Source organism: Trichomycterus rosablanca, chromosome 8, assembly GCF_030014385.1.
Source record: "Trichomycterus rosablanca isolate fTriRos1 chromosome 8, fTriRos1.hap1, whole genome shotgun sequence".
NCBI classification, from domain to species: Eukaryota; Metazoa; Chordata; class Actinopteri; order Siluriformes; family Trichomycteridae; genus Trichomycterus; species Trichomycterus rosablanca.
In genome coordinates this window covers 8,121,522-8,137,832 of record NC_085995.1, presented here as the reverse complement: position 1 = coordinate 8,137,832, position 16,311 = coordinate 8,121,522, and the positions used below count along the sequence as shown (strand labels likewise).

General features: G+C 39.4%; 1 protein-coding gene across 1 annotated transcript in view; it reads left to right on the top strand.

Annotated features, from left to right (window-relative positions):
• Positions 1–295: 295 nt before the first annotated feature.
• The window catches only part of gpc4 (glypican 4), a 41,611-nt gene continuing 25,595 nt past the window's right edge, over positions 296–16,311 (top strand). Inside the window, exon 1 of the mRNA XM_063000448.1 lies at positions 296–982. Within this exon, the coding sequence (XP_062856518.1) occupies positions 820–982 (163 nt within the window). The 5' untranslated portion in view covers positions 296–819. The remainder of the gene's footprint in view (positions 983–16,311) is intronic.

The window sequence follows — 16,311 nt, the reverse complement described above, 5'->3', positions numbered from 1 at the left end:
TTTTTTTACACATTTTTATGCATCTTATAGTCTTTTATTTTCGTATTCTACATATGCATTGTAAATGCTTGGATGTCATCACTAGCCAGCCTCGCCCCTGCGGCTCAGTGTTGAGAGACCTGTGCTCTGAGTCTCAGGTGCTGTACTCCACCCCGCCTGGTGCGCGCGACCGCCGCTTTGTCTGGGATCGCGTCCGCGGGGGCGCGCAAGGCAACACGCCGAGACGTTGGAACGCGCGCGCGCAACAACGCTCGAGCACACGGCGAGAGGAGTCCGTCAGTCCAGCTCGAAAGCGTCCAGTCAGTAAAACCCACTCAGAGCCGGGGAGAGGAAAACTTTTCTACCAACTTTATTTCTGTTTTCGAGACGGAATCACAAGCCGGGTGGATACTTTTAACCTACAATATTGTACAAAGTAGTTTTTAAGACGAGCTGTGTGGGTTTTGTGTTTTTTTTACGTGTGGTCGCGTTAGCGGCGGTGCTCCCTGGTTACTAACTGGCTTTGTTTTTTTCTTTTTCCTTTTCTTTTTGTATATATTCGCACAAGTTTGACTTCTCCAAACAAAGTCTCGACACTGAAAAAGTTTCTTCCTCCGTGGGACGATTTTTTGTGTAGCAAGAAACTTGGTTTCAGTCGAAGGTGGATGGCACAAGTAACGTGGGCTGCTCGAGTTAACTGAGTAAACTTTGAACGCTGCTTTTAAAGTATATAAAACCGCACCTGTATGAGGAAATTGAACTCAGGACGTTTTCTTTTAACGGAGACTACGTTTCATTTGTTTTCGTTCTGTGTACTGTATTTATTTCGGTACTTTTAACATGGCGATGAAGACAATTGTTGCGCTCGCGGTTTATGTGTCCGCCGTGATTTTTGCCTCTGCCAGCCCGGCCGAACAGAAGTCAAAGAACTGCAATGAAGTCCGAACAGCTTACAGCTCCAAGGGCTTCAACATTAACGACGTTCCCAACAAAGGAGTGCATGGTAAGATCCACTTAGGATTCTTTACAGTCAGCGTGTTTGAGTTCACTTTCCGGCCTCTCGACTCAAAGAAACTAGTTTTGTGACTCGCTGTTAAGTTTTATTAGAGTTGCCACGGTAGTGTGGGCCTGACTACAATGAACTAAACCTGACTTGTAGTCTTACAAGTCTCCCAATTGTTCTTAAACTGCCCCAGTACTTAGATGAGTCGTGCATTTGCACTGCATATAGTTTAAGTGCTAGATCATGAATAAAATGCTCTACTGGTATGTAGTAGCGTTCCATTGACTAATATCTGTATTTGGTTTTTAACAAAGCAGAGAAGACAATACTTCTGCCAACTTGAAAATGGCAGTATTTTGAGTTTTCTTCTTCAAAGCCCCATGTATGAGCATAAATCCAGAGGATTTGACCGATGACGTCATTGTGTCTTAAACTTAGTTATGCATCTATGTTCTTAAGACATGAAAAAATGAAATTCAAGCTTTAATTTTGATGTACTTTAGTGTTGTGGTAAGAATGTTAGTCTTTTAGGGTTAGGTTTTTTTTTTTTAAAGCTGTTTTAAAGTGTTTAAGGGCAAAATGATATATTTTCTTTATAGATTCGACAAAGCAGTTTTTTTCCAATGATAAAAATAGTCAAACAGTTCCCCAATAAGTGACCAAAATAACCATTTAAACATTTAGGTGATTCATAAATAAAGCAGTCATGGGGGTTTAAGGGGGAGGACTTATCCTTGTGATTTATCTCATTATGAAAGTACAATACTGATAAATTTTTTCTAGCTTGTCACATGAACATCTAAACAAAACTTTTATCCTTTAAAAGATTTGATGAGACCATGACGGTTCTTCTGTAGTCATAAAAAACCATTGTAATTTAATTTTCAAACTCTTAAAGTCTCAATGCAACAGGTTATGATTCCCATGTAAAAGTAGTCATTTTATTATAATCAGAGATTAAATGCCCGTGATCAAGATCTTATTGTATTATTATATGTGACATTTTAATATGTAGTATCACAATATCAAAGGCTATTCAGAAAGGGTCGCATTTAAAAGATTGTTAGTTTTTTTAACCACATCTATTCAGTTAACACCAACAGCTTTGTTTACACGACCACCTGATTATAATTATTAAGGGTTATTGGCTTATACTGTGTATTAAAATGGTGTGTTGGTGACAATCTATGAAAAATACATTTAGAATAAATCTTACACAGCTACTATGATATGAAATCATACATATCCACAATGATCACACGCAAGAACAAAGCCAAACAAATACTGACACAAGCAGCTATTTAAACAAATGTCATATTAGCGTTAAGTAGCTAGTTGTCCAGTTGAGCTAACTCACTGTCTTTCACTCAAAGAAAGAATCACACCCCTAGGCCAACAAGCTCTGTTGTGCTAAATTTCTCTAAAATGGTATAGAAGAAGTGTGTATTCACTAACACTTTTAAACCTGTTGTGAAACCCTTTTACAAAAGTAAACATATAGCCTGATCCATACAGTCAGAGAAAGCAAATACTAAAGCACCGTTGTGGTATAAATTGAAAATGAAATCTGATTAGCTTGTTCTGGAAGAGTTACATTACAACTTTTGTGGTTTAGTTTCCCAATAATAAATTAATGTGATTGCAGAACATTATTTTACTTTTTATTTGCAAGGCTGGCATCCAACATTAGATTTCAATCAACAGAGATTTATGTTAACTTGTTTGTGTTTTATAAAAGCTCTATATTAAAACTATGTTAAATCAATCTTCTCAACAATAAATCATAAAACTCCTCTATTAAAAGTAAATATTTTAAGAATGTAGGCATGACATCTAAAAAACAATGTTTAAATGTTTTAAGAGCTTATGTAATGTGTAGACCAGTATAGTGACTCTAAAACAGAAGATAAGTTTACAGATTAGGATGTAGAGACATGAATGCTTTCCTTGGTATGCACGTTTACAGCAACATTGTGGTGTGTTAAGTATTTTTGACCTATGAATTCATACTATGAGAAAAGCTGAGCAAACTGCATCTGTCCACCCTGGCCAGAGTTTCAGCATGTCAGTTTAAGTATGTTATCTGTAGGTTAATAAGTACCCCACACTACAGGTATATAGAGTATATAGTTTCCTTTACTATTGTTATCCTTCCTGTTAAAACCACAGACTGTGAGCATGTCCTAACTAATTCAAATAGATACACAGATGTTCCCACACTAGTTTACAGTTAGAGCTTTTTAAACATGGGCAAGAAGAGTTTGAAAAGAGCGCTTTCTGTAGTATCTTAATACTTTAAAATGCATGTTAAGATTGTAGTGACAGAACCGTTACCATCTTGTTTTGTGCGGTACATTTTTCATTACCTGGGGTTATTTTTTATAGCCAGTGTTATAGTTGCTAAAAGAAGTAGTTCATCAGACTATCCAGGCTACTGGTAACAAATTACCCTACCTTTTGACACAAAACCAAAAATAAAAGGTACATTAATTTTACTTGAACTAATTCAGAGATCTACACTGTTTGCATGGCAGCACCGTAATGCGGTATTTTTAGTACTGGTGAACTAGTAAAGTTAAATGTGAAAAATGCAACAGCTGCCTCAAATCACGGACACCATTTGCTGGTAATTTGTCGCATACTTTACACCAGGTCAAAAGCCCATTGTCTTCCCTAGTGTGTCATTGTGATGCAAAACCTGGCTGATTGTACCCCAATTCACCTGCAATAATGAACTCTTTCTGTAGTACAACTCCTGTATTGTTTTACAAGTACAGGTATGTATTATATACATTTGTTAAACATGTGCATTTTCAGCAGCTCCCAATATGCACTGGACTCTGGGAGTGTGCCTATAAATAATAGAGCCAGAGATAATTGATCCAGTAGGAGTAACAAGGTCTACTGTTGCTGAGGGGTGGCGGCTTCTTAAAAAGTAAAAAGAGACCACAAAGCCCTGCTTTTGGATAACAATGTCTCTTGTTGCTAGCGGTCAACAGAAGACTGAACTATTCCCTGCTTGTTTTGGCTTTTGGTTCTGCTTTTTGCACAGCAGCCAAAACTTTAATTTTCCCAACATCTACACATCTAGTCATGAAATAAAATTATATTTATAGTTTGAACACAAAACCAGTAACAGCGATTTTACAAGATACAGTAGGCATAGTGCAATTTGCCAAACCATGACTCATTCATCCGACTGCCAGATAGAGAAGCGTGATTTGTCACTCCACAGAACAGGTCTCCACTGCTCCAGAGTCTAGTGGTGGCATGCTTTACACCACTCCATTCGACACTTAGCATTGTGCCTGGTGACACTCAGCAAGGAATGGTATTATCCAGGTGCTGTGCTGTGCTTTTTTTTGCCAGTACTTGTTATTCTGCCCAAAGTGGGTTTCTTTTTTGTCTCATCAGATGGTTGTTTGTCCAGAAGACTCTCCTATCGCTGCACTGGAGTTCTGGAGCTCTTTTAGAGTGATCAGAGGTTTTCCCTACCTCCCTGATAAAGACCCAAGTTCCCTCAGATACCTAGCTTGGTGGGATTGCTTCCTGATTGCCTGACTTTTTCCATGGCAGAATTATTGAGGCCATTGTGGGCCTGGGGACACTTAAAGCCTAAAATATTATATTACGTTTTTGCCATGACGTTCCTTACCACAGTTTGTTCTTGGAAATGCGTAAACAGTTGTTGAGACTTGATCACTTGGTCTTTGTTTTGAGAATGCAGTGTAAATTGTGGGCTCTTACTGACCCAAAAGTGTGCATTTTTAAACTCTGTCCACAATCTAGACATATTTAAAAGAAAACAGAATGTACCTGACCATAATTTCGAATGCCACAGCACAGACTGTAAATACTTTTGAGTATAAGAGATGTTGGATTTGATTTTAAACTGATATAATTGCCCTTTTATCAATTTCAGTATTTATATTTTTTCACATGAAATGGCAAATATCTCAGCTGAAAATCGAAACCCACTGTATATTGCTTCATACTGTTAAAAATAATGTAGAATTTTTCAGTAAAAGGTAAAACAGATGCATGTCCTGCTTACGCGGAAAAGCTGTACAATGCGTTTTCCATTGTGAATTGAAGTACATTTTTTGGATGGACAGATGTTTTGGCTATCTAGGCTCGCGCGAGGTTGGAAAGGATTATAACACCTTAAATCGTCCTGTAGCTTCTTAAGCTCTGAAGTACACTGTTTCCCAGTGGGGCCTAAAGCCTTTACATCCTTCAGTTTTAGATCAAACCAAAGTGGGGCCTGGTCTTTCAGAGAAAAGCCCTACTCTTGGTGATAGTTTGTGATTGGTTTAGATGTTGTAGATGTTGTAGATGTTGTGTGCTCAGTGACTGCTGCACAGTATATCTTCAAAAGAAAAGTGATAAACACTGACCAGATTGATATGTTCTTGTGTCAACAGTTTCTTATTTGAGGGCAGCAGATCATTTTTACCCGCACTAGATCTGTCTGGTTTGCTTCAATAGAACAGCTCGGGCATTAGTCATGCCTTAGGTATGAACAGTGGTAAAGATCAAAGACACTTCTTCATTTTTTCTGGGAGCATCATCTTAGTCAGAATTACTTTAGCGCTTTATGATTAATATAAGAACCTTCAGGTTTTCTAATGTAATCCATCAGTACTTTTAGTTTACAATAGAACAGTCATTGGAATGTTAGGAATGTGCTTTAAAAAGCTTTAATTTTATGTTTTCTATCAAATGCTCACACTCATGGTTTAGTACACACACACACACACACACACACACACACACAGTCTAGTAAATAATTGAGATAAGGTACTAGTCCAGTAATTGTTCTTTTATACATAGATTGTGGAAAAGTGGCATTTTACTACCAAAGGTTTTAATATTTTTAGATTAAAAACAATCAAGTAAATATCTAGCTGTTTAACTCATTTTGACTCAAGTGTTTGATAAGTTATGTATGTTTTGTCTATATCTAAATTACCTCTTTGGTCAAAAAGAAACCTGACAGAACCTAGTCCTTCTCATTAGACAATTTGTGACAAATATCTCGTCAGTCTTGTGGTTTGCCTCTTTCCTATGTTGGAAGTGTTATTATCCCACATCAGCCCAAAGTGGAATACACATATGCCACATCGTCAGGTCGGACTGTTTTCTGATAAAGGATAATTAAGTCCATCAAACCACGAGTTATTTGTACTGCCATCAAGAACAATTTAAAGGATTTGTGCACCTTATGAGACTTCATGAACCGTCTCTCAGGCACAAATGTCTTTTTAGTCTAACGTCTGCTGCCCGTCTTTTTCACTGTCATAGCTGAATCCTATTTCTGGCTGCCTGTTCAACTGACTCACAAATGAAATATGTAAAGCACATGCTTAGTAATGAGTGGATGAGTTGTGGAAGATATTTGCACATAAATCTTGACATGGCTGTCAATTTGTCCAGTGGTCACATTTGCATTCTTGGGAAGTCTGCTGGTGCCCTGTATTTAATATTGGCAGTGTCTTAGGATCATTTGTACATTTAGTCACTTGGGCTAGAATACAGCTAGGTCCACAGTTTTGTTATTACTCAGAGAAGATGTAGACTTTTTTGCCCATTCATAGATTTAGAAGTCTAAATAGAGGATGGCTTCCAACAGTCATGTAAAGCTTTGTATCGGAAATGACTTTAGTTGGTTGTTTTCATGGCGTTCATTTTTTTTCATTTCACTTTACTAGGCTACAATTCTTCCACACACAAGTCCTGATTAGTGAAAGTTCAATAAAGTTGCCCAACCTGTATTAATGGTTGCTGTGATCCTGCCACAAGACTCCCTAAAACACCCCCCAGAGCCTTGAGTGAACAACAGAAGAGCAGGGTGTGGTTGCTGTGTGCAGGGACAATGGGGTGCCCTCTTTTTAGCCCCATTTGCCCCAGTACATTCCACAGGGGACCACCAAGACCTACAAATAGGGAGCTCAAAGCCCTGATAAGTAACAAAGCTTTGGCTGGCAGAAGATTTGAGTAGTCATCCTATTGTGTGAAAGAGAACGGGGGTTTTAACTGATGGAAGTGTTAGAATTCCAGCCTGAGAATAGATGGATAGAAAAGGCAGTCGAAAATCAGTTCTAATAAAGAGAAACCACCATTGTGGATGATTTTAGCAAGTCTGATTGTCTTGGGGAATTAATGGAAGTCTCTGGACCACTGCCCAGGGTCTGATGTGTTTGCTTTTACCCTTTTACACAGTCATGTACACAAACTCGCTCTCTGTATGGATGAGGCAGATGTTTACTGACCTTTTTATACTGCCATACTCGAACATCTTTGAAACTTGTGTCTGTGGTGACATTGTTTGTGTTACTCCCTGTTCTTGTTGGAGTAACCCCGGCTGTGCTGTGCAGAGCGGCGCGGATCTGCTTTCGTCTGGCCTGCATCAAATCCGCCTGCTTATTTGTGCCCATAACTTACTGATAGGCAGATAGAGGCTGTCACCGAAGTGTCTTGTTAACAATTACAGTTTGCATGTGGTGCACTCTTTGGACCCATCTGCTTGGTTCATGTGTCCTGCCTTGCCCCTGGTCTGTATTCACATTGTACATTTTGTTCAATATATAATAGATTATTTTCCCTAAGACACTTTTTGATTGTTAGGTATCCTTTTAAATGTAAGGAGAGTTATAATGCTGCCGATAGCTAGGATGTTTATGGTCCTCTACAAACATTTCTGTCTTGCTGTAGAGAAAGAGGAGGAACTCGGAACAGGGACTGGGATAAGAGCTCCAAACTTGTTTCATAACCACTGTAATTCCTGGTATTTCATCATTTGGGTTTCATCAAGACTAGCCCTGAAACCCCTTAGACTGGCTTTTACGGTCAGCACAGTTATAAACGCTCTCTTGTCCACACCCTGTGTGCTTTTTTGATGTTCTTTTACAGTCTGAACATTTCTGAACAAGTCTTTTGAAGCAGACAAAATGATGGAGCTATATGATTTTGAACTATCACAGGCTCTCATTAATTTGTCTGCCAAAGAAATATTAAACTGACCATCAAATGACCAAAGCCCTCGTACAGGGTCAATTAATGACTTTAATGGAGAGTATACATGCATGGCCCTGTAGCTGATGTAGATTTGAGCTCAAATGTCAGTGCAATCCTTGTCAGCTTACTTGCTTCATTTTTGTGGGTTTTGGTTCTGATAAAAAAATGTAGTGTACCTTTAGCGTCCCCTAGGACTATGTTGGGAATCACCTCCTGAGATTTAGGTTTTAGCTGAAATAATCTATGTGCATGTATCTGTATTCGAAACACAATATGGGCATGTTTGATCCGTGCTTAATCTAGCTTTTTGAAAATTCTGTACTCGTTGCTGTGACTGACATGTCTGTCTGTATCTTATTGGAGATGGGATAGAAGTGTCCATGACTAAATCCTAAAACACTGGTGTAGGTTTACCTTTTTGCAGTTGGCCTATAGTGCTGCTCTCCCCACCAACTACACTGCTATTCAGTTTCTTTAGCCCAACAGCTATATCAAGATCTTTGTTGCCGTGTTGTGGCTTTGAGAACTTGGAAACATGATCATGGTTTTGACCTCATCCTGCCGGTGGGCCCCTCAAGCTCTGTTACTTGTAAAACAACCAAAGTTCTAGTAAATCAGATTTGGTATTTGGCAGATTTCATCGTCTTTTATATAAGCATTAAAACATGGTCAAAGAATAGCGAGGTCCTCTGTTTGGCTTAAACAGTGAGGTCAAGGGTTTAATCCTTTATGTGCTTAGAGGAAACTCATTTTTAATAAAAAAGTGTGTGTAGAAAATAACATGGCTTTAGGACTGATGTGAAGACTATTAAGTAATGGATTTGCTAAGAGAATTAGAGTATTAGTCCAGATCTTAGTTTTCATATTTTCCTCTTGTACTGTATTTTTTTGTGTGCTCCCTGATTCAAATGTTACAAACCTGATGGTGATGAGGTGGGCCTTAGAAACAAGGGATAAGCAAGACCTGTCTTTGTGCCTTGGCTTTTTTTTTTTGCTTTTTAATACTGATTAGTTATACAACACACATTTGTCTAAAGAACGTCAGCAATTTTCTTTGCATTCCTATAAGTACAATACAATTTCAGTTTCTGCATGTTACTGTTTGGTAAATTTATTTTTTAAAAAGGAACATTTTTCCTTTAATGGCCCTTGTGTTTCTTAACCCTAAATAAGGGACAAAGTGTTAAAGGGACATAGTCCTCTTGCTCGGGTAGCACAGGGTCTAACGTGCCAGCCCACCACTTCTGAGATCTCGAGCTTTCAAGTTTGAATCTCAGCTCTGCTACAGCCTGGCCAGTCGCCTACACAGACATGATTGGCTACATCTGAGATTGGAAGGGTCAAAGGGATTACTCAGTAATGTTCCAGCTGTGGCCTCTGCTGGCTGGTTGAGGGCACCTACACAGACGGGGAATAACAAAGATCTGTGTAAACCTATTTCGGGCGGGTGAAAAGAAGTGGTTGGCCACTACACGGAATGGGCATGTGTTATGTATGGCTCTCCTTGGTCTGCAGCGATAAAAAGTGATGATTATGGGTAATTAGATACAACTAGTTTTGGGAGCTAAAAATAAAATGCATAAATATCAAAACAAATCCAGAAAGATGATGCTTAATTATCTTCAAGATTGTGTTTAATGGGTGATTCAGATTTTTGCATGGATCATGTGCAACACAAGCAAATAAAACCGACATAGCAAATCCACACACATTGTGAATAATAATGGCTTAAAGTTGTTCTAGGAAGATTAAAACCAATTACATTGAGGCGGAAGACAAACATTTGGGCAGCTCACCTTTAATTTTGTAATGACAGTGGAAACCTGATTACTCACCTAACAAGTGATTTACTTATGTGGGCTAAACAGTGCTCTGGGCTTTCCCATGGTCAGTTCAGGCTCTGTGTGCTTTTGAGATTGCACAGGGCTCTGCATGCATTGTTAATGCTTAGCCAGCCCTGAAATTTCTTCCATGAATACTCTCTACCATCAAGAATTTCATTACTGTTACTTAAATAAGAGTGTGTGTGTGTGTGTGTGTGTGCGCACACACATCTGTGTGCTGTTGCTCTGTGGGAATACAGAATTCACCCTTAACACCACTGATTGCAACTGGTGTCATCAGCTCAGTCTGCCCTCTCGTGCATGTTTTTCCTCTTTTCATGCCCCCTTCTCCTTTTCCCGACTTGGCCATTTTGATGCATTCCAAGCTGTCATTGCTCTTTCTCACTTCTTTTTTTTTCTCTCAGCCTGTCTCTTGGTGGTTGTAAGATTCGAGAGGGTGTAATTGCTTCCACCTGAACGTTGCTCTGTTCACTTGAGCCGGTGCGTCCACTTCTGGTTCTGCTTGGGCTGGCTCAATGTGCTGCACAATGGACTTAGGTTACATTGATCATGTCTGGGTCTGCTGGCTTATTTGTAAACTGATTCTTCTTCACTTGCTGAACTGTCGACTTGACATTCCAGAGTTGATGCATATCCCGAATCATTAATGCACAACAGAAATCCCCTGAATTCTCCAGCTAAAACCTCAGGTCAGTGATGGAAATGAATTCACAGAGTTGCTATGAAATGCTGGAACAAGTTAAGCAGTTCACAATGAGCTGACCTGGGAAGTGGTGTAGGCAGGGAGCTTTTGTATGCAGAGACAAAGCTGGAGACGGCACACTGGGGAGGAAGAGGGAGACGGACAAAAAAATGAGAGGCCATATCCATGTTGAGAGTCTTCGTGGGGCTTTTGGGTAAATGTTCAAGCATGACAGCCTTTTGGAATGCTCACCAGTGGGGAGGTTTAATTGGCCAGACACACTGCCTGGTTAAGTAATCAGGGATAAACTAGCAAATTACTGTTTTTGTGCACTTGTGCAATACACACAGAAATACCTTATTTCCTGTTAGAAGTCCTTTATAAAGTTTTCCCCCCAAACAACGCCCTTTTCATCACACATTTTTGTTTTCCCATGCTTATGTACTTTGTAGGATTGTCTAGCATGTTAAAGGCTAGAGCTGCTCTCATCTTTACTGCCATGAGTATTTCAGACTGTCACCCTGGTTAATGATCACACAGCTGTCTAGACTCATAAGTCTGTGATTGAGAGTGAGCTGTTGTAGCTTAATAGCATAAATCTTTAGCCCTCTAACGTTCTTAAAAAGAAACATATTGCTTCTATCATTATCTACTGAACAGTAATTTCTCTCCTGTCAACCAAGTGCTATTTAAAAAGAATTTGTTAGTGTCTAAACAGCTGTTTTTGGTTTTATTTATTTAAGGAAACATTTCACACACACGCCATTCAATGACTTGTGGCTAGCTGCTCTACTGTATAATATTTCAATCTTAATTATGTCTGAACCAAGTGAATGTTATTAATAAAGTAGCAACATCTGAGAACTACTAATATAAACATTTTGCTGGCCAAGCCAATCCTGTGTACAATTAGATGTATGTTATGTATCTTTTTAACAACTCTGTGCACTGCCTAGTATTAGGAGAACAGAACAATACAATTGTGAATTGTAGCATTGTCGGTTATAGGCGCTAATTTGCCGCAGCTTTCAAACTCATGAGTTCGAATCTCAGCGGACACACTGATCTGGCTGGCCTTAACCACACAAACATAATCAGGATTTCCTTGATCAGATCGGTGGTTGTGCAATAAGCAGCAGATTTGCAGTCAGGAATTGGAACTGACTAGATGTAAATAAGAACAAACCTGTCAATAATTAGAATTTAGTTCATCAATAATATTTTTATGATCAAACAGTGGGTGGTACAATGGTAGCCTAATGGGGGTTGCGAGTTTGAATCCCAGCTCTGCCATGCAGCCACTGTTGGGCTCTTGAGCAAGGCCTTAACCCTCTCTGCTCCAGAGGCGCCGTACAATGGCTGATTCTGCGCTCTGACCCCAGCCTTCAAACAAGCTGGGATATGTGAAGAAAGAATTTTGTTGAACTGTACACATAAAGACATTCCAAACAACACCAGTATTATGTAAAGGTGTGGTGTAGTACAATAAAATAAGAAATACACTGTATTCATGGGAAATGGGTTAGCAGTTGCTGTGTAAAACTGAAATACTAACACAGCCCAACATCCAGCACTGTTCTTTAAATGCAGCTATAATGTTATAGCAGGAGACTCCTCTAAGATTTTACTATAGTCATTATGAGCTATACATGAGTTGTCAAAAGTCTAATCAATTTGCGTACATACAGGAGACAGAATTTAACTGACCATCAGTGTAACAATGCAGAAGAGATCAGTGTCAGTGAAAAGCTGTCATTTAAAAAGAAACATGCTCAAGCAAAATCATGTGGGTTTCCCCTGATAACATCAAATTGTGACTGCCCTGATCAGGCCTCTCGCCACTTGTCTGTAAACTTGTAAAGATTAGAATAAAAAACAGGATTCAAAATACAAACCTTCTGACCTCACTTCCTGTTCATCTCGTTTGGACTTTTTGCAAGTGCATGGAATCAGTCAGTGTGTAAGGACTTTCTCACCCTCGTGTCAGCCAAGCTGTTTGGCATTGGATATCCGGCTCGTTAATTTGCTTCCTTATTAACACAACACCTCTCCCATGTGGTTAAAGCTGCATATCCATGATGTCATGTGCACTGACATTACAAAACAGCTGAAGAAGGGATTAGAAATAATCGTATTAAAAGTGGAAATCAAAGCCAGAGGAAGCAAGTGACAATTTAAATAGGTTTGAGGTGATTGTATGACCTATAAACACATGCTAGGAGATTAAGTAAAGAGTCTGTGAAGTTTTATTAGAGAGAAAAAAGAAGTTTAGGATTGAATACCTTTATAAATGAATATACATATGTATTAAGGACTTAGAAGCCTGTGCCCAGGCTTTAGGTTTTTACTAGAGATGGACCGATCGGGGTTTTTGGCACCGATTCCGATCTCCGATCTCCTTTCAGGGACATCGGCCGATAGCCGATTCCGATCGGGGGGGGGGGATTAGCAGTAAATAAACTTAAAAAGAGCCTCACACTGAAGATAAACCAGAGCAGTGCGCGCGCGCGCGCGCGTGTGTGTTTGTGCCTTTAGAAGAGACGCTTTGTTCACAGTATCGCTATAAGTGATTCATTGATTCATGAGTCGATTCATTTTTCGCCAAGCGTAAGTTTCTCTTCTCAGTTATCTCTCCGTGTTTGCTGTTATTAATTAAATGTCGTGGTTTTAAATAAACACCAGCTACTACAGAACATTTTGTGTGACTCTCTTACATTAAAAAGCTTAATTAAACTGCTATTACCACAGATCTGTAACCGAGTCAGACTCGTTCCGTCTAAGGAGCTAAAAGTTTTCTAAAAGTTCAGCAGATGATCCTGAACTAACGAATTTGGTAATGAATAAACTTTTGCCTCGGATTGGCTCTGTAACGTTTTCTGTTCTCATCTACATCACAAGTAAGAACCGCTTACGATTGACCAAAGTGAACCAGGAGTTTATATAACGTGCTGATAGAATCGACTCAGATGTGACCGGGTTGAATTATCTTTTTAAAGTAAATATTACAATCAGCAAAATTACATCGTAAGAGCTTTCACGATGGTTTCTGTACGATTGTTGATGAATGGTGATGTGATGGTTGGTGCTTCGTAGCTCAAAGTCTGGATCAATCCACTGAGCTGTTAACTTCACATGGTCTTTATATATCACACGATCGGATCGGCTACTTTCAGGAAATATCGCCGATCGCCGATAGCATATTTTGATTAAAAATCGGCCGATACCGATTCGTAGCCGATCGATCGTCCCATCTCTAGTTTTTACACTTCAGTGTTATGTTTATTCCCCCAAACCTGAACAGCTTGTGCTTATGATGCATTTTTACATTGTGATTTTCTTTATTGGCTTGTTCTGAAAATGCATCATTGGTCATTACACTGTAAACTGAAGACCCATAGAAAATGTCAAGTCCAAAGTCTTCTGTTTCGATGAGAATGAGTGGAAATGCAGTTCTTGTCATCTAAGATGCTGTGAGAATTGTTTTGTTAGACAGGTTTTATTGTTTAGTATTAAATGTTCACATGACACCATAAAAGACAGCATTGTGGTTTTTTTCTAGGGTATTGGAAGGGAAAATTAATGCCTGATTACCTGTTGTGCTCTGAAATGGCTTTGTATTACAAGCTTTTTTTTTTAACACGCTTTAATGTAGAAACTGCATAGTAGATCTTTGTTCATGAGGTGTGCGCAGTATTAAGGTCTAATAATAGAATTTGTAGTTTCCTGAAACTTAAGATAATTGTGGTGTTTCTGCCTCATTAAGCTTTCAGAGGAAGTATGCACAGCAGTAAGACACACATATTACTTACATTTGCAAAGTGTTTGAGTCTAAAACACAATAAGAAAGATATACACATCTTTATTTAAAGAAAACCCATTTAGTTAGCTTATTTTTTATTTGTTTATTTGTTCTTTTTGGGAAGGTTTTTTGTAAGCCCAGAGGAATCTGACCTCAGGCTTTAGGTGACTGCAAGTGAAGGATGGACAGTCCCAAAATGGCCCCAGGCCACACAGAGAGGGGGATAAGATGTACGTCAGATAGGAAATATTGCTCCAGCAGCTGGAATGGTAAAAGAGACGAGCGCTGAAAGCACCCGCTAGAAACTTGCCCGGACAGGAAATCAAGATGCTAGTGCTGATTCGAAAGATACTAGTGCTGCACAATGTCTATGATTTACAAATCAAATTTCACATTTTTATCACCCTGAATGTTCTCGCTGTGTTTGAGCCTGCAGCTCATCCCTTTAATCTTAATGCATTAGTATGCACCCACAGGAATCCTTGTTTATAGTTTCTTAGCTTTCAAAAGCTTGTGTTCATTACTCCAGAGGAAAAAGAAAGACGTTCCCTGACAAATGGGAGTTCCCCTTTCTCTGTGATAATTGCAGCCTGTGTTAAAATGAGGATGAGCAAAGTGATATGACTGTAGGGTGCATGAATTTTCACTTGGTGTGGTTTTGTAGACGTAAGATTGTCGATTCTCCCCTGGGTGGGGTTTTCAAAGTCAAATTCAATATATTTCATATAGGAAAACTGTTGTCAAAAATCTTTATTATAATATAACCCTGGACATTTACCTATTTACTGTATATTAATTTCCATATTAAATATTTGTCATTGAATCAATTTGAAGTGTATTTTTTACTGCTGCTCCTATTAGGTGGGTTTCCAGTGGAGTTTTTGTATTAATGGCTATACTGTTTGCATATCCGATCTGTTGTATAATCCTAGTTAGACAGACATTAAGGAAGCCCATTGCTCCATGTCTTTCTGGCCATAGCATGTTGATGTGGAGGTCAGAGCGATTTATAGTGGCTGGCAGCTTAAAATGATCCCCTTGAGAATTTATGACCTCTGACTCAGAGGGCCCAGGGCTGGTGGAAATGTGTGTGCACGCTTGTGGTGGGTCTACTGGCCAGTACCTGGCAGGGTCAGAGTGCACGGCCTCTCTCAGAGGAGTGACTGTTAACCTTTGACACTAATGGCTGGGTTCGGGGGCTGGTGGCATGGGACTATGGGCATGGAAGTCTTTCTGGGCCCTGGAGAAAAGGCTGGACTAGCACACAAGAGGTGGGGTTAGAGGGTATGAGGGCATGAGAGCTATTTTGGGTTTCATCCACATTCCTTTCGCCACCAAAATGGATTACTGGTGGAAATGAAGGATCTCGAAAAGGAAGTGACTCAAGATTTATCAGAATGTTCCTTCCCATTGTGTTTGTGTGGTACAAATAAACATAGATTATTACTTTCATGTTCATTAGTGGTGGCTGCATCATAGGCTGGTTTGTTTACTCATTTTTTCAGGATGGCACAATGGCTAAGTGGGTAGCACTGTCGCCTTTTTTTGTGTGGTTTGCATGTTCTCCCTGTGTCTGCGTGGGTTTTCTCCGGGTTCAAAAGACACGCAAGTGAGGTGAATTGGAGACACTAACTTGTCCAGGACTGTGTTTGATATAACCTTGTGAACTGATGAATCTTGAGTAACGTATAACTACCGTTTCTGTCATGAATGTAACCAAAGAGTGTAAAACATGACGTTAAAATCCCAATAAATAAACAACTTATTTTCTAATGTGAAATTTTGGTAGGGTTACAGGATGGCCTTATGAAGGCTGGGATAAATGTGTCAGTGGCAATCATAAGTTCACTTAACATTTAAGGTCTTCAATGCCAGACTTTATGACTCGTGCCACTTACTTGACCCAGAAGCACAGGAATAACCGACTGGAATAAACCAGAAGGAATTTGGATAGACCTACAGACTTCTGGGACACAGTTCTTAGCGG